This window comes from Salmo trutta, chromosome 15, assembly GCF_901001165.1.
Source record: "Salmo trutta chromosome 15, fSalTru1.1, whole genome shotgun sequence".
NCBI classification, from domain to species: Eukaryota; Metazoa; Chordata; class Actinopteri; order Salmoniformes; family Salmonidae; genus Salmo; species Salmo trutta.
Genome location: NC_042971.1, coordinates 22,388,797 through 22,416,708, shown reverse-complemented (window position 1 = coordinate 22,416,708; position 27,912 = coordinate 22,388,797). Strand labels below are relative to the sequence as shown.

General features: G+C 43.3%; 1 protein-coding gene across 3 annotated transcripts; it reads left to right on the top strand.

The window, feature by feature from the left end:
- LOC115148630 (glycerophosphodiester phosphodiesterase domain-containing protein 5) lies at positions 1-27,408 on the top strand. Of its 3 annotated transcripts, none has more exons than XM_029690699.1 (16): positions 1-483; positions 18,073-18,347; positions 19,142-19,245; positions 19,582-19,675; positions 19,871-19,930; positions 20,268-20,366; positions 20,462-20,555; positions 20,973-21,118; positions 22,140-22,222; positions 22,612-22,762; positions 23,144-23,368; positions 24,080-24,237; positions 24,327-24,474; positions 24,818-24,900; positions 25,111-25,190; positions 25,818-27,408. In XM_029690699.1, the coding sequence occupies exons 2-16, from the start codon at positions 18,165-18,167 to the stop codon at positions 25,853-25,855; spliced, it is 1,746 nt and encodes a 581-aa protein (XP_029546559.1). In that variant the 5' UTR covers positions 1-483; positions 18,073-18,164; the 3' UTR covers positions 25,856-27,408. The 3 variants fall into 3 exon arrangements, with proteins under 3 accessions (XP_029546559.1, XP_029546558.1, XP_029546557.1); XM_029690698.1 differs by having other exon boundaries at positions 2-483; positions 20,976-21,118; positions 25,790-27,408; XM_029690697.1 differs by having other exon boundaries at positions 4-483; positions 25,790-27,408.
- The last annotated feature ends 504 nt before the right edge of the window (positions 27,409-27,912 follow it).

The following is a 27,912-nucleotide window of genomic DNA, read 5'->3' as shown; positions in this document are numbered from 1 at the left end:
AGACAAGACTGAAAAGCTCGATTACAATTTCATTCCATAACCCCTGCCTCCCCAATACACGCTTGAACGCGCTCACACACTCCACGTTTTTTTTCATATGAAATATAGTCAATTAATATTGAGACTCGCATTATTGTCCGTAATTAAGAGTCTATAATATTCCACACACTGTCAAGAGATAAGAGTAGAGAGTCGGGAAATTGCAATATTGTATCCAACACCCGTCATTGTAGCCATTATTATTCAACATCGAAGGACAGTGAGCGTGAAGGTCCAGAAGAAAGGAATTGCCTTCGACTGTATACGAAAGAATATCTCCATTGGCAACAGTTGGCAGTCGATTACTATTAGACATAACAGGGTGTCCTAAGTGTTCGTCGTGTGCGTTCGTTAACCGCGAAAAGGAACTGCGCACTGCGGCTTCCCCGGGAGTGAAAATCAAGCCAGGGATTTGGGGGAAATCAAACGGAACCCTTTGCTGAGGTAGGCTATTTAAACGTATACAATGTCGGATAAAGGATTTAGATAGGGAATAATATCTGCATGCATGTGTGTCATTTATGAGAACTGAATATAACCTATGGACATTCATAACATAAGAACTTCAGTTATATAGGATACACGCTGTTATGTCTGGCTCGTTCGTTGAACAGACAGTTTGCAATTCGTCAATATGTTAGAGGATTTCCGATTTTCTGCAAGTCTTGGCGTGTTATAGACCGAGGTAAAGTTGGTTTTATATTCACACATTCAGACATTCAACAGACATTCGCCAAAAACAATTAAAATATGTAAAAGTCAATAACTAATTCACAGTTTGTTTTGAGTGGAAATTCCAGTTTTGACTTGATAGGAATACATAAAATCTATAAAATGCCATTTAAAGCGGTATAAATCAATAACTAATTCACCGTTTGTCACAGAAACATCAAACTAGGTATGATTTATTTTATAAATGGCTAGCATACATTTACAACCTTTGTTTTGAGAAAAAATTCCAGTTTAGATTTTATAGAAATACATACAATCAATATAATGCCATTTAAAGCGGTATAAATCAATAAATAATTCACTGTTTGTCATAGAAACATCAAACTATATATGATTTATTCTATAAATGTCTAGCATACTTTTACATTTGTTTTGAGGACAAATTCCAGTTTTGATTTGATATAAATACAATAAATCTATAAGATGCCATTTAAAGCCAGTATAAATCAATAACTGATTCACTGTTTGTCACAGAAACATCAAACTATGTATGATTTATTCTATAAATGTCTAGCATACTTTTACAAACTTTGTTTTGAGGAAAGATTCCAGTTTTGATTTTATAGAAGTACCTCAAATCTATAAAATGCCATTTAAAACGATATAAATCAATAACTAATTCACTGTTTGTCATAGAAACATCAAACTATGTATGATTTATTCTATAAATGTGTAGCATACTTTTACAACATTTGTTTTCAGGAAAAATTCCAGTTTTGACTTTATAGAAATGCATAACATCTATAAAATGCCATTTAAATCGGTATAAATCAATAACGTTTTCACTGATTATGACAGAATCATCAAACTAGGTATGATTTATTCTATAAATGTCTAGTATACTTTTACAACCTTTGCTTTGAGTAGAAATTCCAGTTTTGATTTGATAGAAATACATAAAATCTCAAATATTGCTTTAAAAGATGAAGAAATCTAATTCAGTGATTGTCTCAGAAAAAAAGTCTAAATATTCATTTATTTGCAATATCTTCAAAGAAATGTCACTTTCAAGTGCAATTTGTTCTATATGAAGTTAGACAATGTTTACATAAAGTTATACAATGTTTACAATCTTAAATTGTATTTCAAATCAATGTTTGCATTTTTAGTGCAACAAATCAAATCAAATTATATTGGTCACAAACACATGGTTAGCAGATGTTAATGCGAGTGTAGCGAAATGCTTGTGCTTCTAGTTCCAACAGTGGAGTAATATCTAACAAGTAATCTAACAATTCCCCAACAACTACCTAATACACACAAATCTAAAGGGGTGAATGAAAATATGTACATATATGTATATGGATGAGCGATGGCCGAGCGGCATAGGCAAGGTGCAGTAGATGGTATAAAATACAGTATATACATGTGATATGAGTAATGTAAGATATGTAACATTATTAAAGTGATACATTTATTACAGTGTCCAGTGATTGGGTCTCAGTGTAGGAAGCAGGTTCACTGAGTTAGTGATTGCTATTTAACATTCTGATGGCCTTGAGACAGAAGCTGTTTTTCAGTCTCTCGGTCCCAGCATTGATGCAGCTATACTGACCTTGCCTTCTGGATGATAGCGGTGTGAACAGGCAGTGGTTCGGGTGGTTGTTGTTCTTGATGATATTTTTGGCCTTCCTGTGACATCGGGTGCTATAGGTTTCATGGAGGGCAGGTAGTTTGTCCCCGGTGATGTGTTGTGCAGACAGCACCACCCTCTGAAGAGCCTTGCGGTTGAGGGCGGTGCAGTTGCCGTACCAGGCTGTGATACAGCCCGACAGGATGCTCTCGATTGTGCATCTGTAAAAGTGTGTCAGGGTTTTGGGTGACAGGCCAAATTTCTTTAGCGTCCTGAGGTTGAAGAGGCGCTGTTGCGCCTTCTTCAACACACTGTCTGTGTGGGTGGACCATTTCAGTTTGTCTATGATGCATAAGCCCAGGAACTTAAAACTTTCCACCTTCTCCACTGCTGTCCCTTCGATGTGGATAGGGGGGAGCTCCCGCTGCTGTTTCCTGAAGTCCACGATCATCTCCTTTGTTTTGTTGATGTTGAGTGAGAGGTTGTTTTCCTGACACCACACCCTGAGTGCCCTCACCTCCTCCCTGTAGGCTGTCTCGTTGTTGTTGGTGATCAAGCCCACTACTGTTGTGTCAGCTGCAAACTTCATGATTGAGTTGGAGGCGTGCATGGCCACGCAGTCGTGGGTGAACAGGGAGTACAGGAGAGGGCTGAGCACACACCCTTGTGGGGCCCCAGTGTTGAGGGTCAGCGATGTGGAGATGTTGTTTCCTAACATCACCACCTGGGGACGGCCCGTCAGAAAGTCCAGGACCCAGTTGCACAGGGCGGGGTTGAGACCCAGGGACTCCAGCTTGATGATGAGCTTGGAGGGTACTATGGGGTTGAATGCTGAGCTGTAGTCAATGAACAGCATTCTTACATAGGTATTATTTTTGTCCAGATTGGATAGGGCAGTGTGAAGTGTGATGGCATTTGCGTCATCTGTGGACCTGTTGGGGCGGTATGCAAACTGAAGTGGGTCTAGGGTGGCCAGTAAGGTGGTGGTGATATGATCCTTGACTAGCCTCTCAAAGCACTTCATGATGACAGAAGTGAGTGCTATAAGGCGGTAGTCATTTAGTTCAGTTATCTTTGCCTTCTTGGGTACAGGAACAATGGTAGCCATCTTGAAGCATGTGGGGACAACAGACTGAGATAGGGAGCAATTAAATATGTCTGTAAACACACCAGCCAGCTGGTCTGCTTAAGTTCTGAGGACAAGGCTAGGGATGCTGTCTGGGACAGCAGCCTTGCTGGCGTTAACAAGTTTAAATGTTTTACTCACATCAGCCACTGAGAAGGAGAGGAGGGGGAGCAGTTTTTGTTAGCGATCTGCGACGGTGGCACTGTATTATCCTCAAAGCGGGCAAAGAAGGTGTTTAGTTTGTCTGGAAGCGTGAAGTCGGTATCCGTGACGTGGGTTTTTTAGTTTTTTAGTATGTGATTTTCTGTAGACCCTGTCACATACGTCTCGTGTCTCAGTCATTGAATTGCGACTCCACCTTGTCCCTGTACCGATATTTTGCTTGTTTGATTGCCTTGCGGAGCGAATAACTACAGTTGAAGTTGGATGTTTACATACACTTAGGTTGGAGTCATTAAAACTCGTTTTTCAACCACTCCACAAATTTCTTGTTAACAAACTGTAGTCGGTTAGGACATCTACTTCGTGCATGACACAAGTAATCTTTACAGACAGATTATTTCACTTCTAATTCACTGTATCATCATTCCAGTGGGTCAGATGTTTACATACACTAAGTTGACTGTGCCTTAAAACAGCTTGGAAAATTCCAGACAATTATGTCATGGCTTTAGAAACTTCTGATAGGCTAATTGACATCATTTGTGTCAATTGGAGGTGTACCTGTGGATGTATTTCAAGGCCTGCCTTCAAACTCAGTGCCTCTTTGCTTGACATCATGGGAAAATCAAAACAAATCAGCCAAGACCTGGTAGACATCCACAAGTCTGGTTCATCCTTGGGAGCGATTTCCAAATGCCTGCAGGTACCACATTCATCTGTACAAACAATAGTACGCATGTATGAACACCATGGGACCACGCAGCCGTCATACCGCTCAGGAAGGAGACGCATTCTGTCTCCTAGAGATGAACGTACTTTGGTGCGAAAAGCACAAATCAATCCCAGAACAATAGCAAAGGACCTTGTGAAGATGCTGGAGGAAACAGGTACAAAAGTATTTATATCCACAGTAAAATAAGTGTTATATCGACATAACCTGAAAGGCCGCTCAGCAAAGAAGAAGCCACTGCTCCAAAACCGCCATTAAAAAGCCAGGCTATGGTTTGCAACTGCACATGGGACAAAGATCGTACTCTTTGGAGAAATGTTCTCTGGTCTGATGAAACAAAAATAGAATTGTTTGGCCATAATGACCATCGTTCTATTTGGAGGAAAAATTGGGAGGCTTGCAAGCAGTAGAACACTATCCCAACCATGAAGCACGGGGGTGGCAGCATCATGTTGTGGGGGTGCTTTGCTGCATGAGGGACTGGTGCACTTCACAAAATAGATGGCATCAGAGTTCCATCACGGAGTGGCCATCACAAAGCCCTGACCTAAATCCTGTAGAATATTTGTGGGAAGAACTGAAAAAGTGTGTGCGAGCAAGGAGGCCTACAAACCTGACTCAGTTACACCAGCTCTGTCAGGAGGAATGGGCCAAAATTCACCCAATTTATTCGGGGAAGCTTGGGGAAGGCTACCCGAAACGTTTGACCCAAGTTAAACAATTTAAAGGCAAAGCTACCAAATACTAATTGAGTGTATGTAAACTTCTGACCCACTAGGACTGTGATGAAAGAAATAAAAGCTGAAATCAATCATTCACTCTACTATTATTCTGACATTTCACATTCTTAAAATAAGTGGTGATCCTGACTGAAGACAGGGAATTGTTATGAGGGTTAAATGTCAGGAATTGTGATAAACTGAGTGTACCGGCAATCTACCTCACCAAGCAAAGTGAGAAGAATAAGAGCACCACATTGAAGCTTCCCAGCAACACCCGTTGGGGTGGTGTTGTCAACCTGTTTGACAGTCTCCTGGAGGGGAAGGAGTCTCTCCAAGAAATGACCATATCACAGTGTGCTGATATGGACAGCCCCATCAAGAGCATCCTCCTGGATGATGTATTCTGGGAGAGAGTGGTAAGCAGCCTGAAACTACTGAAACTTATAGCAGTAGCCATTGCACGGATTGAGGGAGACAATGCCATCCTTTCTGATGTTCAGACTCTGCTTGCAGATGTAAAAGAAGAAATGCTAGACTTCTAGGAAGAGTTGCAAATAAAAAGCCATGTCTCACAGACTGGCCAATAAAAATAAAAGATTAAGATGGGCAAAAGAACACAGACACTGGACAGAGATATGGCTTTTTCTTTGCAACTCTGCCTAGAAGGCCAGCGTCCCAGAGTCGCCTCTTCACTGTTGACGTTGAGACTGGTGTTTTGCGGGTACTATTTCAATGAAGCTGTCAGTTGAGGACTTGTGAGGCGTCTGTTTCTCAAACTAGACACTCTCATGTACTTGTCCTCTAGCTCAGTTGTGCACCGGGGCCTCCCACTCCTCTTTCTATTCTGGTTAGAGCCAATTTGCGTTGTTCTGTGAAGGGAGTATTATACAGTGTTGTACGAGATCTTCAGTTTCTTGGAAATTTCTCGCATGGAATAGCCTTCATTTTTCAGAACAAGAATAGGCTAACGAGTTTCAGAAGAAAGTTCTTTGTTTCTGGCCATTTTGAGCCTGTAATCGAACCCACAAATGCTGACGCTCCAGATACTCAACTAGTCTAAACAAGGCCAGTTTTATTGCTTCTTTAATCACAACAACAGTTTTCAGCTGTGCTAACATAATTGTAAAAGGGTTTTCTAAGAATCAATTAGCATTTAGAAAGTATAAACTTGGATTAGCTAACACAGCATGCCATTGGAACACAGGAGTGAAGGTTTCTGATAATGGGCCTCTGTACGCCTATGTAGATATTCCATAAAAAAATATGCCGTTTCCAGCTACAATAGTAATTTACAACATAAACAAAGTCTACACTGTCTTTTTGATCAATTTGATGTTATTTTAATGAACAAAAATGTTTGCTTTTCTTTCAAAAACAAGGACATTTCTCAGTGAACCTTTGAATGGTAGTGTACAGTCGTGGCCAAAACTTTTGAGAATGACACAAATATAAATTTTCACAAAGTTTGCTCCTTCAGTGTCTTTAGATATATTTGTCAGATGTTACTATGGAATACTGAAGTATAATTACAAGCATTTCATAAGTGTCAAAGACTTTTATTGACAATTACATGAAGTTGATGCAAAGAGTCAATATTTGCAGTGTTGACCCTTCTTTTTCAAGACCTCTGCAATCTGCCCTGGCATGCTGTCAATTAACTTCTGGGCCACATCCTGACTGATGGCAGCCCATTCTTGCATAATCAATGCTTGGAGTTTGTCAGAATTTGTGGGTTTTTGTTTGTCCACCCGCATCTTGAGGATTGACCACAAGTTCTCAGTGGGATTAAGGTCTGGGGAGTTTCCTGGCCATGGAGCCAAAATATCGATGTTTACACATCGACTTAGTTATCTCTGTTTGTTTATCTCTGTTTGTCACCAAACTGTTCCTGGATGGTTGGGAGAAGTTGCTCTCGGAGGATGTGTTGGTACCATTCTTTATTCATGGCTGTGTTCTTAGGCAAAATTGTGAGTGAGCCAACTTGGCTGAGAAGCAACCCCACACATGAATGGCCTCAGGATGCTTTACTGTTGGCATGACACAGGACTGATGGTAGCGTTCACCTTGTCTTCTCCGGACAAGCTTTTTTCCGGATGCCCCAAACAATCGGAAAGGGGATTCATCAGAGAAAATGACTTTACCCCAGTCCTCAGCAGTCCAATCCCTGTACCTTTTGCAGAATATCAGTCTGTCCCTGATGTTTTTCCTGGAGAGAAGCGGCTTCTTTGAGGCCCTTCTTGACACCAGGCCATCCTCCAAAGGTCTTCGCCTCATTGTGCGTGCAGATGCACTCACACCTGCCTGCTGCCATTCCTGAGCAAGCTCTGTACCGGTGGTGCCCCGATCCCGCAGCTGAATCAACTTCAGGAGACGGTCCTGGTGCTTGCTGGACTTTCTTGGGCGCCCAGAAGCCTTCTTCACAACAATTGAACCGCTCTCCTTGAAGTTCTTGATGATCCGATAAATGGTTGATTTAGGTGCAATCTTACTGGCAGCAATATCCTTTCCTGTGAAGCCCTTTTTGTGCAAAGCAATGATGACGGCATGTGTTTCCTTGCAGGTAACTGTGGTTGACAGAGGAAGAACAATGATTCCAAGCACCACCCTCCTTTTGAAGCTTCCAGTCTGTTATTCAAACTCAATCAGCATGACAGAGTGATCTCCAGCCTTGTCCTCGTCAACACTCACACCTGTGTTAACGAGAGAATCACTGACATGATGTCAGCTGAAATGCAGTGGAAATGTTTTTGTGGATTCAGTTCATTTGCATGGCAAAGAGAAACTTTGCAATTAATTGCAATTCATCTGATCACTCTTCATAACATTCTGGAGTATATGCAAATTGCCATCATACAAACTGAGGCAGCAGACTTTGTGAAAATTAATATTTGTGTAATTCTCAAAACTTTTGGTCACGACTGTATGTTATGGTTCACTTTTAGTTTTCCTTATCTTCACTGTGGAATTTTGAGCCTCTTGGTTGTCTTGTTCCTCTTGGTCATCTTGGTCCTCTTGATCCATCCACCTGTCTGTCTTCTTTGTTAGTCAGGTCTGACCCCTTCATCCTGTACTTTTTTCCTGTAATCTAATTTAACATGACTGAAGATGCAGAATTTTCTGCCAGGCCCCTTCTAACAAGGTGTAACATACTCGTTAGAACTTTGACCACCCGCGCTCTGGACGGACTACATGCCCTCTATAAAATCATAACTAGATTCTTTCCTCAAAACAAATGTTTTAAAAGTATGCTAGACATTTATAGAATAAATCATACCTAGTTTGATGTTTCTGTGACAAACAGTGAATGAGTTATTGATTTATACCGCTTTATATGGCATTTTATAGATTTGATGTATTTCTATGAAATCAAAACTGAAATCTTTCCTCAAAACCAAATGTTGAAAAAGTATGCTAGACATTTATATAATAAATCGTACCTAGTTTTATGTTTCTGTGACAAACGGTGAATTAGTTATTGATGTTCCGCTTTAAATGGCATCTTATAGATTTTATGTATTTCTATCAAGTTAAAACTGGAATTTCTACTCAAAACAAAGGTTGTAAAAGTATTCTAGACATTTATAAAATACATCATATCTAGTTTGATGATTCTGTGACAAACGATGAATTAGTTATTGATTTTTACATTTTTAAATGTTGTTTGGCGAATGTCAGATGAATGTCTGATGAATGTCTGTTGAATGTCCGAATGTGTGAATATAAAACCAACTTTACCTCAGTGTATTATAGGCGCTTTTTATAGGGACTTGAACAGCCGTCCATGTAGACTATCTTACTGTATCAGGTAAACATTATTGTTCCCTGAGGAAATATCCGTGCCATAGGGCAGGCTATACATTGGCTATACATAGGTGCCTTCAGAAAGTATTCACATCCCTTGACTTTAAAATAATGTTGTGTTACATGCAGCTTAAATTTTTATTTTTTGTCACTGGCCCACAGACAATACTCAAATCAAATCAAATCAAATGTATTTATATAGCCCTTCGTATATCAGCTGAAATCTCAAAGTGCTGTACAGAAACCCAGCCTAAAACCCCAAACAGCAAGCAATGCATGTGAAAGAAGCACGGTGGCTAGGAAAAACTCCCTAGGAAAAACTCCCTAGAAAGGCCAAAAACCTAGGAAGAAACCTAGAGAGGAACCAGGCTATGAGGGGTGGCCAGTCATCTTCTGGCTGTGCCGGGTGGATATTATAACAGAACATGGTCAAGATGTTAAAATGTTCATAAATGACCAGCATGGTCAAATAATAATAATCAGAGTAGTTGTCGAGGGTGCAACAAGCACGTCCGGTGAACAGGTCAGGGTTCCGTAGCCGCAGGCAGAACAGTTGAAACTGGAGCAGCAGCATGGCCAGGTGGACTGGGGACAGCAAGGAGTCATCATGCCAGGTAGTCCCGAGGCATGGTCCTAGGGCTCAGGTCCTGCGAGAGAAAGAAAGAAAGAGAGAAAGAGAGAATTAGAGAGAGCATATTTAAATTCACACAGGACACCGGATAAGACAAGAGAATACTCCAGATGTAACAGACTGACCCTAGCCCCCCGACACATAAACTACTGCAGCATAAATACTGGAGGCTGAGACAGGAGGGATCAGAAGACACTCCATTCTTTCCCTCGATCAATACCCCATTGAAAATCTATGGCAAGACCCAGAAATGGTTGACTAGCAATGTTCAACAACCAATTTGACAGAGCTTGAAGATCTTTTTTATTTTTGAACTTTTTACCCTATTTCTCCCCAATTGGTAGTTACAGTGTTGTCCCATCGCTGCAACTCCTGTACGGACTTGGGAGAAGCGAAGGTCGAGAACCAACACGACCCTGCCAAGCTGCACTGCTTACTTAACCTGGAAGCCAGCCGCACCAACGTGTGGGAGGAAACACTGTATACCTGGCGAACAAAGTCAGATTGCATGCGCCCGGCCCGCTATTAGGAGTTTCTAGAGCACTGTTTCGGATACAGGAATCCTGTGTATGTATCCTGTGTGTGTATTTCTTTTCTCTCCTTCTCCCCTCACAGGTGGCAATCATGTTTAGTTAATAAGGCAGAGGTTAAAAAACTGGTGTTAAATGTTTTGTTGGAAGAACAGTGCTTGTATTACCGCTGCCTGAGCCTACTACCCCTGTAGGGGATGTTGCTGCTCCTGTAAGCCCGTCGGTGTCTGAGAATGAGGGCGAGAACTCCAGCCACATTGTCCCGTTTTGATCCACTCTCCCCACTGTCAGACGGTGATGCGGAGGGATGTCCGTTCAACACAGCTCCAACTGGAGGCGGAAGAGAGAGCCCAAATTAGGCAAGAAAATCTCCAGTTGGAGATGTGTAAATTTGAGGCAGAAAGAGAAAAAGAACGAGAACAGCGGCAGTTAGAGTTGGAGATGTGTAAAATTGAGGCAGAAAAAGAAAGAGACCAGCGGCAGATGGAGTTCAAAATGCGGCAGATGGAACTGGAGGCGGAGACAGCGAGGCTAGCCTCCGTTCCTGCTGTGCCTGTTAGTGAGCCGTCCTCACCAGCTGGAGCTTCCAACACTTTTGACATTAGTAGGCAAATTGCTTTGGTACCTTTGTTCAGAGAGTCAGAGGTTGACTCCTATTTTTCTGTTTTTGAACTTATAGCAGTAGCATTGAAATGGCCTGAAGAGGTATGGTGCCTATTACTTCAGTGTAAATTAACTGGTAAAGCCCAAGAGGTTTTGTCAGCGCTACCTCTTGAAGACAGTTTGAATTATGAAGTGGTCAAAGCTACTGTTCTTCGCGCCTATGAGCTTGTTCCTGAGGTCTACCGACAGAGATTTAGGTCTCATAGAAAGTCTTCTAGTAAGACTTATGTGGAATTTGCTAGAGACAAGGGAAATCTGTTTGATAAATGGCATGCGGCTAGCAAGGTAACTGATTTCAACTCTCTCCGGGAGTTAATCTTGTTAGAAGAGTTTAAAAATTGCGTACCCGAACGCATTGTAGTTTACCTAAACGAACAGAAAGTATCCTCCCTGTCAGAAGCATCTGTGTTGGCAGACGAGTTTGTGTTGACGCACAAGAGCGTGTTTTCGGCTCATACTGAGAGTAGAGCCACTGAATTGCCTACTTTTAGTCCTAGTCGGCCAGCAGTATATCAAGCAACACCCATGTCGTGTCAACGCTTCTAAGAGGAAGATAATGAGGGATGAAGTGAGATATTTGTTGGAGAATGACCTGGCTACGCCAAGTTCAAGCCCTTGGAGTTCTCCTTGCATTCTGGTTCCTAAACCTGATGGTACGTCCAGGTTATGTACGGATTATCGAAAGGTAAATTCTGTCACAATGCCAGATTCGTTCCCGTTACCCAGACTGGACGACTGTATCGACACTGTTGGTGCTGCTACTTATGTAACAAAGTTGGACCTCTTAAAAGGTTACTGGCAGGTTCCGTTAACCTCACGTGCTTCTGAGATTTCTGCCTTTGTGACCCCAGACAACTTCCTACAATACTCAGTCATGGCTTTTGCGATGCAGAATGCACCAGCCACTTTCCAACGACTGGTTAACGCCGTATTAGCTGGCATTCCCAATTGTAGTGCCTACCTAGATGATCTAGTGATTTATTCGTCTGAGTGGTCAGATCATATTAAATCTCTAAGGGTAGTATGTGAACGTTTGGCAGCTGCTTCTCTAACCCTGAACTTGGCAAAGTGCGAGTTTGGGAAGGCTACTGTTACCTATCTCAGCAAAGAGGTCGGCCATGGACAGGTGCGCCCTGTTGATGCCAAGGTCTTGGCTATCACTGCATTCCCCGCACCTACCACCAGACGAGAGCTACGCCGCTTTTTAGGGATGGTTGGCTACTACCGTAGTTTCGGTAAAAACTTCTCTGCGGTAGTTGCTCCATTGACCGATTTGCTCAGTACGGCAAGATCGTTTGAGTGGTCCCCGGATTGTAAGGTAGCTTTTGATACTGCTAAAGCACTCTTATGTAATACCCCTGTACTTGCTGCTCCGGATTTTGAACAACCGTTTAAACTTGAGGTAGATGCTATAGTGCCAGAGGTGCTGGTGCTGTTCTACTGCAGCAGGACAAGAGTGGACTGGATCATCCTGTGTGTTATTTTTCACGAAAAGTTAACAAATGTCAGGCAAACTATGCCACCATCGAGCAAGAAGCTCTAGCTTTGTTGTTAGCTCTGAAATATTTTGAAGTATATATTGGTTCTAGTGCCCTACCAGTGATTGTATATACTGACCATAACCCCTTAGTGTTTCTCCACTGTATGTACAACCAGAACCAGCGCCTTATGCGTTGGGCGCTCATTGTGCAGAATTATAATTTGGAGATCCGCCACAAAAGGGTTCTGATAATGTATTGGCAGATGCTTTGTCTCGTGTTTAAAAAAATGATGCTTTTTGCATGTTTCGTTAGGTTGCCTTTGTTTATTGAGCTTGTGGGTATACTTTATAAATACTTTGGTCGCAATCTCCCCTAGGGTTGCTCAGTTTAAGGGTGGGAGTGTTACGGATACAGGTATCCTGTGTATGTATCCTGTGTGTGTATTTCTTTTCTCTCCTTCTCCCCTCACAGGTGGCAATAATCATTCCCCAATCAGTCATCAATCAGTCGCTAATCAGAAGACACCTGCACCTTTTCCATTACCCTATCACAGCCCCTTTCCCTTGGTTTAAAAACCCAGTCAGAAGCTCAATCTAGCAGTCATTCACTCGCTATCTCAGTCTTTTTGTATGCAGAGAGCTCTCTTTTGTTTTTTTGTTCCTACATGTCACATTTGTCCCAACCTGTAAGTATTGTTTTGTTGTGGTGCATGACTGTTTGTTTGTTGGTGGGAAAAGGGGATAACCAGCCAAGTTGCCCATGGGCCTACATTACCCGTAGGAATACTTTGTCTAAGAACACTAGTTAGAACTGGGCGGACCTCCCACTGTATTTTTGGTTAGTTAGCTAGCTGTTCTTTAAGCAGGCTAGTCAAGTACCGTGTGTCAAGTACCGTGTGTTTAAGAATAAACCCTGAGTGTTTGACGGTAGATTTAAGTTGTCTGTGTTTTTTGTTCTCACTGTTCCTTTTTCACTATTATATTTTCACTATTATAATTTGCATGAGTTACGGGTCTCGTTTCCACCCCCCCCCCCCCCCCCCCTAGACTTCAGGGCCAAAGGGATTCGTAACAAGCATAATGCCAGCAGCATACCACCCTGCATCCAACTGCTGGCTTGCTTCTGATGCTAAGCAGGGTTGGTCCTGGTCAGTCCCTGGATGGGAGACCAGATGCTGCTGGAAGTGGTATTGGAGGGCCAGTAGGAGGCACTCTTTCCTCTGGTCTAAAAAATATCCCAATGCCCCAGGGCAGTGATTGGGGACACTGCCCTGTGTAGGGTGCCGTCTTTCGGATGGGACGTTAAACGGGTGTCCTGACTCTCTGAGGTCATTAAAAGATCCCATTGCACTTATCGTAAGAGTAGGGGTGTTAACCCCGGTGTCCTGGCTAAATTCCCAATCTGGCACTCATACCATCACGGCTGTCTAATCATCCCCAGCTTACAATTGGCTCATTCATCCCCCTCCTCTCCCCTGAAACTATTCCCCAGGTCGTTGCTGTAAATGAGAATGTGTTCTCAGTCAACTTACCTGGTTAAATAACGGTAAAATAAAAAAATTAAAAAATAATGGAACAAGGACCTCCTGGCCGGCCAAACCCTCCCCTAACCCGGACAATGCTGGGCCAATTGTGCGCCGCGTCATGTGTCTCCTGGTCATGGCCAGCTGCAACACAGCCTGCGATCGAACTGTAGTAATGCGTTGCAGTGCCTAAGATCGCTGCACCACTCGGAGCCCCGAGCTTGAATACTTTTTTTATAGAATAGTTGGTAAATGTTTCACAATTCAGTTGTGGAGAGCTCTTTGAGATTTGCCTGGAAAGACTCACTGTTGTAATCCCTGCCAAAGGTGCTTCTACAAAGTATTGGCTCAGGGGTGTGAATACTTATGTAAATAAGATATTTCTGTATTTCATTTTCAATACATTTTCCCCAAAAAATCTATTTTATCCATTTTGCATTCAGGCTGTACCACAACAAAATGTGGAATACTTTCTGAAGGCACTGTACATCAAGTCGGCTGCAGCCTACAGGCTAAGAGCATAGAAAATGTTCAGTAATTTTCATCGTAGTGTATAATGTCATTGGTTGTCAGATAATGATCACCTTATGTAGGCTAGGCATACAGTGCATTCGGGAAAGTATTCAGACCTCTTGACTTTCTCCACGTCTTGTTACATTACAGCCTTATTCTAAAATGGATTAAATAATGTAATATAATTTTCCTCATGAATCGACACACAATACCCCATTAATGACAAAGTGAAAACAGGTTTTTAGACATTTTTGAAAATGTATTACAAATAAAAAACAGAAATACCTTATTTACATAAGTATTCAGACCATTTGCTATGAGACTCGAAATTGAGCTCAGGTACATCATGTTTCCATTGATAATCCTTGAAATGTTTCTACAGCTGGATTGGAGTTCACCTGTGGTAACTTCAATTGAATGGACATGATTTGAAAAGGCACACACCTATCTATATAAGGTCCCACAGTCAGAGCAAAAACCAGCCATGAGGTCGACTGATTGTGTCGAGGCACAGATCTGGGGAAAGGTTCCAAAAAATGTCTACAGCATTGAATGTCCCCAAGAACACAGTGGCCTTCATCATTCTTAAATGGAAGTAGTTTGGAACCACCAAGACTATTCCTAGAGCTGGCTACCTGGCCGAACTGAGCAATCGGAGGAGAAGGTTCAGTGGGGTGACCAAGAACCTGATGGTCACTCTAGTAGAGCTCTAGAGTTCCTCTGTGGAGATGGGAGAACCTTCCAGAAGGACAACCACCTATGCAGCACTCCACCAATCAGGCCTTTATGGTAGTGGCCAGAAGGAAGCCACTCCTCAGTAAAATGCACGTCAGCCCGCTTGGAGTTTGCCAAAAGGCACCTAAAGGACTTTCAGACCATGAGAAACAAGATTCTCTGTTCTGATGAAATCTAGATTGAACTCTTTGGCCGGAATGCCAAGCTTCACATCTGGAGGAAACCTGGCACCATCCCTGCATTGAAGCATGTAGGTGGCAGCATCATGCTGTCAGGATGTTTTTCAGCGGGAGGGACTGGAAGACTATTCAGGATCGAGGGAAAGATGAACGGAGCAAAGTACAGAAAGGTCCTTGATGAAAAGAGCTCAAGACCTCAGACTGGGGCGAAGGTTCACCCTCCAACAGGACAACAACCCTAAGCACACAGCCAAGACAATGTAGGTGTGGCTTCGGGACAAGTCTCTGAATATCTTTGAGTGGCCCAGCCAGAGCCCGGACTTGAACCCGATCTAATATTTCTGGAGAGACCTGAAAATAGCTGTGCAGAGACGCTCCCCATCCAAATTGACAGAGCTTGGGAGGATCTGCAGAGAAGAATGGGAGAAACTTCCCAAATACAGGTGTGCTAAGCTTGTAGCTTCATACCCAAGAAGACTCAAGGCTGTAATCGCTGCCAAAGGTGCTTCAACAAAGTACTGAGTAAAGGGTCTGAATACTTATGTAAATGTGATTACAGTTTTTTGTTTGTAATAAATTTGCAAAAAATCTAAAACATGACATTATAGGGTACTGTGTGTAGATTGATGAGGAGAGGGAAAAAAACAGAATAAGGCTGTAACGTAACAAAATGTGGAAAAGTCAAGGGGTCTGAATACTTTCCTGTAGAAGCCCATTAGCCCAGCAATCAAGATAGAAGTTATCGAGTTGGGAATCCCTAAGAGAGAAATCCCAAATCCAGAGACTATCGCTGTAGTGTCTTAGCTCTTATTACTAATGGATATACACTGCTCAAAAAAATAAATAAATAAAGGGAAAAAATAAAAATAAAGGGAACACTTAAACAACACAATGTAACTCCAAGTCAATCACACTTCTGTGAAATCAAACTGTCCACTTAGGAAGCAACACTGATTGACAATACATTTCACATGCTGTTGTGCAAATGGAATAGACAACAGGTGGAAATTATAGGCAATTAGCAAGACACCCCCAATAAAGGAGTGGTGCTGCAGGTGGTGACCACAGATCACTTCTCAGTTCCTATGCTTCCTGGCTGATGTTTTGGTCACTTTTGAATGCTGGCGGAGCTTTCACTCTAGTGGTAGTATGAGACGGAGTCTACAACCCACACAAGTGGCTCAGGTAGTGCAGCTCATCCAGGATGGCACATCAATGCGAGCTGTGGCAAGAAGGTTTGCTGTGTCTGTCAGCGTAGTGTCCAGAGCATAGAGGCGCTACCAGGAGACAGGCCAGTACATCAGGAGACGTGGAGGAGGCCGTAGGAGGGCAACAACCCAGCAGCAGGACCGTTACCTCCGCCTTTGTGCAAGGAGGAGCAGGAGGAGCACTGCCAGAGCCCTGCAAAATGACCTCCAGCAGGCCACAAATGTGCATGTGTCTACTCAAACGGTCAGAAACAGACTCCATGAGGGTGGTATGAGGGCCCGACGTCCACAGGTGGGGGTTATGCTTACAGCCCAACACCGTGCAGGACGTTTGGCATTTGCCAGAGAACACCAAGATTGGCAAATTCGCCACTGGCACCCTGTGCTCTTCACAGATGAAAGCAGGTTCACACTGAGCACATGTGACAGACGTGACAGAGTCTGGAGATGCCGTGGAGAACGTTCTGCTGCCCGCAACATCCTCCAGCATGACCGGTTTGGCGGTGGATCAGTCATGGTGTGGGGTGGCATTTCTTTGGGGGGCCGCACAGCCCCCATGTGCTCGCCAGAGGTAGCCTGACTGCCATTAGGTACCGAGATGAGATCCTCAGACCCCTTGTGAGACCATATGCTGGTGCGGTTGGCCCTGGGTTCCTCATAATGCAAGACAATGCTAGACCTCATGTGGCTGGAGTGTGTCAGCAGTTCCTGCAAGAGGAAGGCATTGATGCTATGGATTGGCCCGCCCGTTCCCCAGACCTGAATCCAATTGAGCACATCTGGGACATCATGTCTCGCTCCATCCACCAACGCCACGTTGCACCACAGACTGTCCAGGAGTTGGCGGATGCTTTAGTCCAGGTCTGGGAGGAGGTCCCTCAGGAGACCTCATCCGCCACCTCATCAGGAGCATGCCCAGGCGTTGTAGGGAGGTCATACAGGCACGTGGAGGCCACACACACTACTGAGCTTCATTTTGACTTGTTTTAAGGACATTACATCAAAGTTGGATCAGCCTGTAGTGTGGTTTTCCACTTTAATTTTGAGTGTGACTCCAAATCCAGACCTCCATGGGTTGATAAATTGGATTTCCATAGATTATTTTTGTGTGATTTTGTTGTCAGCACATTCAATTATGTAAAGAAAAAAGTATTTAATAAGATTATTTCATTCATTCAGATCTAGGATGTGATATTTTAGTGTTCCCTTTATTTTTTTGAGCAGTGTAATAAGAAAGACTCTGAATACATGGACGTGAACTGGAGCCTCACATGTACTAAAGCTAGTTAGTATAAGAATAACACTGCACATGATCAATTGTGCTCCGTTCTTAAAGGGGACATCAGTAATTAATAGAACATAACAGTCACCATCCCAAAATGAATTATTGTGAAAATGAAGATGTTTGTGTCAGAATGGGACTTGTCCTTTACCTAGCCTGTAATCACCTACCTAGTATGGTTTTATAATTCATTATCTAGGCCTACAGCAGTTGTGTAATGTTTGGGGGCCAGGGTTAAGGTTAGACTTGACTTCATTTTACCTATTGTCCTTCTCCACTATCTTTACCTTTGTGATGAAGTTATGCGATAGTTCTAACCGGGACTTGAACCCAGGATCTTGTGAAATCTGAACCCTTTGACAAAATCTCTATGTGGGCTTGGGTTAAGGCCACTACAATACTAACACTATTTCTCCATTTACTCTCTCCCTTCCCATTCCAAGCTCCTTACGCTCCTCTCTCCCATCCACTTCTTCCACCTCTTCCTCCTCTCTCTCTCTCTCTCTGGTGTGTGATGGCACTGTGTGTGTGAGTCATGGGCCCCTCTCCGACGACCCTGTCAAAGCTCAAGCTGGGGAAGCTGCGTGTGGTGCGCCGGCGGCTGCTGCAGCGCTACGAGCACCAGCCCTATGTCTCGTGCCTGGCCGGCCTCTACGGCTGTCAATGGAGACGCTACCAGAGGACCCTCGCCACACCGGGAGACTGCTGCTGCAGCAAGGTTAGAGAAGTCAGGGACTGTGGTTTTGCAGGATGGTTTAACAACCTTGACAGAGCAGAGGCTATACTCACACACACACACTACAACAATGTACTCTCTCTCACACACACCCAGCCTCACAACATGAGTCAAACACACGCTCTCTTTCGTTATCTGTCGATATCTCTCTCTAGCATTGCTTACATCATTTGTACTGTCACAGTTTTACAACCATTGTTAAGCCAATGAGGAGCTTTTTCCTCGCATTCCTCCCTCTCCTCAGAGTTCAACGGGCACGCCGTAAATTGTGTGGAAAGCACTCTAGGGTATAAATACATACTGTGAATGCGGAAATGATTCCGAACTCTTCCCTTTTTCCACATTTTGTTACGTTACATCCTTATTCTAAAATGGATTACATTTAAAAAAATCTGAATGGGTCTGAATACCTTCGAATGCACAGTCACACGTTTTGAATTTCCCAGCCCCGTGCAAGACTAGCACGCTTCTATGTTTTGTAGTATTATCCAATGCTGCAAAACAACAACTTGCTGTGTGACATTCTAATCATTGAATAATGGTAGCCCAGACTTGAGTTGTTTACCTCGTGTTGGGGTCAAACATACAAAGAGAAGTGATCAGTGTGGAGGTGGTTTTGGCTCTGTCCTAAATCGCTGCCTTGCAACCAAAATGTTGTCGGTCCAATCCTAATCTCTGTTAATTTCTTGGTACTGTACATTTTCATGCCAACAGTATATATGGTTATGAATTTGATATGAACTCTGTGGGACATATTGTGTTTCTCTGTCCTGCAGTTGGAGTGTGTCAGCTTTGCTCTCCTCATCATGACGTTCTGTCTCACGCTGGTCTTCCTCTACTTCTGGAGTGAAGCTCAGAATGACTACAATGATTTTGACTGGTAGGTGTGCTAGTATGTATTCGTAATGTAATGTATACACACATCTAAGTACTTTATTAACAAGCATGCAAATATATAAATACTCAAGGGCACACACACAGACGTTATACACACACTAACAACATTACCATACTGTATAGTCACGACTAGTGTCTCTGGTGCTGACTGTTCGCTGTCTAACTGCTGCACTCTCTGCTTTCTTTCTATGTGGCTCCTGCTCTCTCACTCTCGTGTGACACACACACACACACACACACACACACACACACACACATTTTCTCTCTCGACTCTTGTCATCCTCTCTCTCCCATTCTTCCCCTTTTCTCACCTTTCCAGGTTTAACTTTGGGAACCTAGGATTCTGGTTCCCCTGGTCTGTGGTGTTGCTGGTCATCGCTGCCGCCTTCTTCAGCTACGTCACTCTGCTGCTGGTGAGGGGTGTATTTGTGTGTTTTTGTTTGAGGGGTGTATTTGTGTTTTTTTTGTTTGAGGGGTGTATTTGTATGTTTTTTTGTTTGAGGGGTGTATTTGTGTTTTTTTTGTTTGAGGGGTGTATTTGTGTGGTTTAATGTTTGAGGGGTGGTTGGCATCTGTCTGATATGAGGTGTGTGTGGTTTGAGTTGTAGCTGTTGGCTGTGTGTCTGCTGTCAGAGGGACAGAAGCTGTACCTACACTGGGGCCACAAGGTAACGTCCGAGCTCCTTTGAACTTCCTGCCTACTTCTCTACCTCGTGTCCTATCCATCACTTTGTCCTTATGGACCATAAGTAGTATAATCATCCCGTCCGTTCTTCTGTGACAAGATGAAATTAATGATTTTACCTAGAAGAAAATGCTGACTGCCTGGTAGAAGAAAAGTTAAAATAAATGCTGAATGCTGCAGATTTATGGATAGATCCTGAAAAAAGTGAACATTAATTGTGCTCAGCTCAGTTCAAAGTTAGGTGAATGAAGTGCTCAGTAGTGTGAATATGGTATGGTGCTAATGGTTGCATGTTGTCCTAACTCTGGGTGTGTTGCCAGATTGGCATCCTGGTGACTCTAGCCTTCTCCATTGTGGCCACAGCAGTTCTGTCTGACCTATGGAGCAAAGAGTGGACCACTCTCCTCCTCTCTTTCCAGGTGGGGCCTCCCTTCTTTCATCTATATAGTCATCCCTATCTCTTTATTCTCTGTCTTTCCCCCACCTTCTGCAATTTGTTTTATGTTTTGAATAGGTGACGGCGCCATATTTGCATGTGGGAGGAGTCTTGTTGGTGACACTGCTATCCTGGCCAATAGCCTTACATTTCTTCCGCATCAATAAGAAAGGTGAGACTGAGTAGGCGGGGCATGTTTGAGCAGCTGTATAAATAATATGCAAATTACAGAGTAGAATTAGGCAAATACTGACATCATACCTAGGGCAAGGACGGAAACTTCAGGGAGGTTTTCTATCTCAATCAGAGGAGACTGGGAGGAGCTATAGGAGGACGGGCTCATTGTAATGGCTCTAATGGAATCAATGGAATGGTACCTATAGCTCCTTCAACCAGCCTCCTCTGATCTCAAACGTATAATATGTCTGCATATAGTCAATACAGCGGTAGATATTCATGTTATGTTTGATTTGAATTATTTGTTTTACAAAATGTGTATTCTGGTGTAATTTCTTTGGTCTTAAGGAAATGAATCAACCAGAAATGGATATCTGTATCCCATAATAAACAGTGTGTGTGTGTGTTCCAGTAGGGCGGACGCTCATCATGGGGCTGTACCTGGCGGTTCTGTGTGCCCTCTACCTGGTGCCCCTGGGCATGTACTCACCCTGCCTCAAAAAAGAGGGTGCTCTGGGCCCCGCTCCAGCCCTCATCGGGCACAGAGGGGCACCCATGGTGGGTAGGCCTTGTCAGAAATACCATTAATGCCAACCCATTCTTATCAACTATTTTCAATACTAACTGACTGGAAACTACTTTATACAAGTTACATAACATTGAACAACATAGCAGTGACATTGTATTGGTAGTAGTAGTTGAAAAAGAGCGCCACCATGTGGTGGTCTCTGATAGAGGTGTCGGTTTCGATTATAGGTGCAATTGTCCCAGAGTCCCGGTAAGCGGACTGATAATGCCTAGCAGGAAACAGGGATACAACTCACACTTTAATGCCACACCGAACGGACAGCCACACAGCAAACAAGAAGAGGAGACTAGCTGTAATGATAGTGTATAGTGGCTTTCTGTACGACAGAAGGAACAGCGAATATATATATATATATATATATATATATATATATATATTACAACAGAGTGATGGCAGTATTGGCTATACAATAGTAATAGCAGTGATGCAATATATACAAATCAGCAATGGCATAGCAATGGGTTAGCACACAATAGTAATGGTTGTAGTAGCGTTAGCGGTGCTAGCAAGGTAATATTATTGCCTGGTAATAAATATACAGTAATACACAGGGGTTAGTAAGCTAACATGCTACAAAGCAGTAATGCAGGCGAACAGGCTACATAGCACAAATGGTAGCATACTGTAGTAAGGGCTAGAATAGCGTAGGCAGTATAAAACAGGATGCAATTAGTGACTAGCATAGTATACAACATGTACAGGGGGAGCTAGCATGCTAGGCTAGCAGGCCACGGGCTAGTAGTCCTAAGGCTATAGGTAATAATACACAGTAGTATGGACAGTAAGGGCAAGTTAGCATCAGCGTTAAAACTACAAATGCTAACATGCTAACAAGCAGCCGTGTTGAATGTGGCTATGACCATATCAGGAAGTGACCGGGTCGCTAGTTTGCTGAACTGATGTTTATGCCTGCTATTTATCATCTGTGCTGGTAGCGCCTCTGTTTAGGATAACTATGTTAAAATCATGTTTATGTGTATTAAATCTCAGCTTGCTCCAGAGAACACTCTCATGTCCTTTGAGAAGGCAGTGGAGGCTGGTGGGGAAGGTCTGGAGACTGACGTCACCATCAGGTCAGTGGGGGTTATCAACCCTCCTCACACCCTGTCCATCTTGTGTACCTAAGCATGTCCCAACATTAGTCTATCTCACCAGTCGTGGGTATTATGAAACAAGCTTGCTATGCAAGGTTAACTCAACATAGCTGGTGAGCTCATATCATCAACAAGCCATTGCCATCAGGTTCTTTCCCATGCTTGTCCTGGGCATTTTTATTGGAGAAAAACATTTATTGAAGGAGACTTTGACATACCTGAATAAATTATAGATAGATTGATAAAGTACCTGGGTCTCATTGACTGAGTTATCGCACTTCAGTCAACTCCGTAACTGTCAACTCTGCAATGGTCAACTCCATAACCACCAACTCAGTAATTGCCATGTCCTCCTCTTGTTGCCGTAGCTACGACGGGGTGCCCTTCCTGATGCACGACCGCACCCTGAGGAGGACTACCAACGTGCAGAAGGTGTTCCCCAACCGGACGGATGCCCCTGCGGCCATGTTCACTTGGGGGGAGCTGGAGACCCTCAATGCCGGGGACTGGTTCCTCTATGTGAGTCACCAACCACCGCTGTGGTAGTACCTCAGGAAGACTCAGGGTCACGTAAAATAAGCCTAGTCTTGAACTTCTTTTTAATAAAGATCATGATCACTTTGCTTCATGGACATGGTATGATGGGATACCAATGGAAGTAGTTACGACAACATAATAAGATGATGGATAGTGAAGATATACATTTTGTCACTACACCAAAGTACTATTGATGGGGGTTGGGAGGTTATTGATTGCTCAACTCCAATTAGACAACGAACGACTTTATGGAATACAATGTGATATTACATTGTCCCCTGCATTGCGCCATGCAATATGATTTGCCATGATGCCAAAGCATTCCGTATACTGACTGTCTCTCTCCCCCTGGTGGTTCTGCAGCGCGACCCGTTTGGCACGGCCTGGTCTCTGGGTGCCGAGGACCGGGCGCAGGCACAGAACCAGTCCGTGTGCACCCTCCGGGACTTCCTGGAACTGGCGGCCCAGAGGGGCAAACAGGTGATCTTTGACCTCTACCGGCCCCCTCGGGGCCACCCCTACAGGGACACCTGGATCACACGCACCCTCGAGGTCATCCAGAACGAGTCCTCCATCCACTCACACCAGGTGAGGGCACTGTGGGACGATATTATAAAGAGAAGTAGGGTGAAGTTGCCCCTAGGCGCTGATCTTGGGTCAGTTTTGCATTTTCCTCACTAATGGTTAAGGTTAGGATTGGGGGATGGGAAGCTGATCCTAGATCTGCACCTAGGGGAAACTTATTCACTTTGTGTCTGTGTTAGGGGCCTTCACGGTCCAAAAAGTTGGATCCGTTCCGAAATGGCCCTGGGGCTTTTCCATCTGGACCCAATATGCATAAATAAATGTTAACAATATAGAGACCCGGTCCAAACGGACTCGAGGACAACTAGAACCATTCCGTATAGACTTTTATATAACTTTTACCCCACACGGAGGCTCTATGACTGTAGCCTATTGCCTCTTTGATGACTTATGATTGGTCAACAACAACAAGCTGCAAGCTTTCGTGAAAAGCAAAGAGCAGTAGCATAAATTATACAATTTCTCTCTATCTCCACTGCAGCAGTCGCGTTCTGATCTATATGGGTTCTTCCGGGAAGTCAGTTAAAATTACACCTACTCGAGACCTGTGACAATCACAGGAGATCTGACCCAGACCCATGAAAAGTTTTCTAATTCTAGAACCGATCCCGCTTGGGTCTCGGATCGGGTCTCAGGTATTCGGGTACAGGTGGGTCCGTAAAGACCTCTAGTCTGTGTGTATGTGTGTGTTCTCTGTGTGAATGTGTGTGTCAGGTGCTGTGGCTGCCCCCAGACCTGCGGAACCTGGTCCAGAAGATGGACCCTGACCTCCAGCAGACCTCTGGGTCCTGGGGTCCAGTGGAGGAGCTGCAGCAGAACCACATCGTCCAACTCAACCTGCACTACAGCTCCATGTCTACAGAGATGATCAGGTGTGTCTGTGTTTGTGTGTGTCTGTGCGTTAACTGGCTATGTGTTTGTTCATTATCTGTCTGTGTGTGTGTGTGATGCCTCCCCCCAGTGAGTATGCGGCGGTTAACATCAGCACCAATCTGTATGTGATCAGCCAGCCGTGGCTCTACTCTCTGGCCTGGTGCTCCGGGGCTCAGTCTGTCACCACCAATTCCCCACAGCTCCTCAACAAACTCACCAGACCCCTGTTCCTCATGGTGAGAACAGCAACCTGGGACAAATAGTTCTGCATCCCAATAATCTATATTTTCACAAGAAGTGTGCACTTGTTCACTACTCTCCACAAATGTAAAAACATTGTATTTTGGTGTAGGTATGAGCTAGAGGGAGTTTCCATCATACTGGTCTTTTATACTGGTCATTTTCTTTCATATCCATGAAGGGAAGTGAACAAGTGCACACTTTGGGAGAAAGGACCGATTATTGGGATAAAGGGCCCAAATGCAGCCAATATCCTACCTTCCTTGAAGTATCACAGGTCTAAAATTATTTGGATTGGTGACAGTAATACACCTAGAGACAATGGTCTTTCTCTCTCAGACTCCAGATGAGTACAATCTGATGTGGGTTCTCACCGACGTGGTGTCCTTCATCCTCATCCTCATCATCTTCATCTTCCACTGGTGAGTGAGCCCACCAGAATATAGAGAGCAAGGGTTGTCATAAGATGCCTTTTAATATGCCTACATAAAAAACGTAGCTTGGTTATGTGATTGAAAAAGCTTCGGATGAAGGTCGGTCTGTTTTGGCTATAACGGTGATGTCACTTCCTGTAGTGTCCCTTCCTGTCGTGTCACTGCTTGTAGTGATGACTGTAACTGTGTTGGTGACAGGTGGCGAGAACGAGGCTTGGCTTTCTGTTCGGGCAGCAAACCCACACTAGAACACGGCACCTACAGCAAGTTCAGGACAGGTGAGTTAGAGGGTGTCGGTAGGAGATACCCAGTCTTTGCTCCATGGCTAGCTTTGGTAACATATGAGATTCATGTACACACGCAGGCACTAACCCTATATAGCAGGGAACATCAATTATATTCAGCAGCTGGTTGATTTTTTTTCTTGAGCGGATGGTCAGGGGGCCAGAACATAATTACACATAATTTGTAGACTGGGCTTCTTGCGGTCAATTTGCAAACATATATAATAACACTAAATACTTTTAAACCTTGCTTACATTTGTATATGATCACATAGCTTATATCTCTCTATTATGCGTGGGAATTCAAATCACTTGGAGCTGATTTGCTGGTGAATTTACAGTCTTTCATGTCCATCAATAAAAATATCTAAATTACTATTATTATTTTTGCTCAGAAAACTTGGGGGGGTACAAATAAAAATCACTCGTGGGCCAAATTCCGCCTGCGGGTCGCCAGTTGGGGAACCCTGCTATATAGGCTTAGAACAGAGATTGGTTGAAATGAAAAAGACAACGTATTACTTAATCATTATTACATATGAATGATAATGACCTTTGTCCAGCCCTAACCGCTAACCTCATCCCCCTGACAGAGATGAGTGATGTGTGGTCTGTCTCCAGTGTCAACATCCTGGGAGAGCCTGCTGGAAGCCCTCTAGCCACTGAGCCTAACCTGGCAACCGTCTCAGAGCACTGAGAACCAACCAACCAATCTCCTCTGAGGCTCAGTTCAAACAAACCATTCCTCCCCCTCACTCTCACCCTGGCAACACCCCTGGGCCCAACCTGGCAACTCACCAGGACCCAACCTGGCAACCCCTGCAACTTTTAGTGAGAATGAGAAATGGGCCTCACATCATTGAACTATCTGCGCTATAAGTGGCGCTGATGTTGTGTTACTTGCAGAAATGATTTCATTGCATAGAAATGAATCCGTAAATCCCAGATTAAAGCCCACAAAGCCTCAAGGACCATAACCAACTCTTCACACTACAGACACCCTCTGATGCTGGGAAGAGATGACTACAATATTGAACCAGGCCCATGGAAATGGATTACTCACTGCATTAATATAAGAAGAAAAGAGACCTTCCGCTATAGATATTCTCTATTTATTTTGCCCTCCATGGGTTCCTTTCCATTTCAGCAGCCACTGCAGTGTTGAGTTACGTGAATTACAAACGCTTTACCATTTCTTTAGTGTGTGAGAGTAGTGGTCGACAAGATGGGTGTATATGACCAGACTGGAGTTCAATTAGTACGTGTTTGTTTTCTTTCGAATACTTATGCTGTGCTTGATTGAGCTTTCCTGGCATTTAGGGAACTAATGAAGTAGTCACAAAAGTGCAAACTCCACCCATCTGGGATCTGGCACTCCAATCAAATGGTCAAAGTATCGCAAAGAAAAATTAACACTATTAGAACCCAGGTTTGAATATGACTCTGTTTATTTCTGGAGATAAATGTGTTTGATTGTAGTCTGTTTATAAGCATTTTTAGAGCATTAGGCGGCGTAATGAGGTGACACCCAGAGAACCTTGCAACATACTGTATAATCACTGCAACAACATAACAGTGACCTACTGAGAACAATTAGACTACGTGTATTTCCATGGTCCATATTGAGTTCATTGTTTTTAACCAATTTGTTTAGTCTTTTCAACACAAATGAAAATCCTTCTGGCAAGGATTAAAAAAACCAAATGTTATACAATGTTTAGTCCTTTGGCCAGATTATAGCAGAACTCTTACATCTCCCTACAGTTGATTCTGCCTCAACTTTACTGTGCATTGTTGTCAAATCAATGTGAATATTGCCAACTTCAGCTCTGGTAGCTGAGAGAATGTTTTTTCTAATAATTACTATTAAACCTGTTAGATTCCTTTATGACTGATGACATATTGATGAGTAACTCATCACAAAGCTACGGTGGTCCTAAAGGGCAAAGTAGCTTTTAAAAGCCACCGTACAAAGCCTTAGGAATACCTACAAAAGAAAAGTCTGTTCAGCCAAAGAATCAGAGTATAGATACAGTACCCGTCTGATTTGTCATCTACGCACGACACCTGTAGTGTTCTCTTGGTCGTAAGATTGTCTTCATTCTACTTCTATCCGTTTCAGAGACATTTAAGAGCTGTATGTTGTTTTATAGTTACTCTTCCGATTGTAACAGGATGACATATCATATTAAAAGACAAATTTTCAAACATGCCAATTTGTAATTCTATTGTCTAAACGTTTCAATGTTGTCTTTGTTAAATTCCCATTCTGTGATAGACATGTTTGTGTTCCATAGTGTGAGATTTGCAAAGTGCCTAACAATTCTCATGCAAGAAAATAAGAGACCCGGCTAATCCAGAGTTAGAAGACCGGCAACAAATGTCCAAAATTAAGCCGAGAGGAAAACACTCAGTTGGCGGTGATAGCCATTGTATTTAGTATGAGCCTATTTCACTATGAAGTCATTTTAAACAATGGCATTATTGAGAGGGGTGAACGCGACTTCTAGCATAAACACAATCAGAAGTGAACTGAACATTTTGTTCCGTTTCAGTTGGTTTGATTGTTTTCTTATGAAATGGAGTAATACTGAAATAGGCTCATTAATCCTTTGGGGTGCTGAACATTAGGCATTAAAGGAAATATGTAATTTCTTTATTGATACCAACATATTTGGTTACATGGACCAACAATAACAAAACAAGAACAGTTTGA

Coding starts and splice junctions, on each gene's coding strand:
- LOC115148630 (XM_029690697.1), top strand. CDS start 18,165: ATGGGCCCCTCTCCGACGACCCTGTCAAAGCTCAAGCTGGGGAAGCTG. Junction 20,556..20,972: donor CTTCCGCATCAATAAGAAAG/GTGAGACTGAGT, acceptor TGTGTGTTCCAG/TAGGGCGGACGCTCATCATG. Junction 24,238..24,326: donor ATGTCTACAGAGATGATCAG/GTGTGTCTGTGT, acceptor GCCTCCCCCCAG/TGAGTATGCGGCGGTTAACA.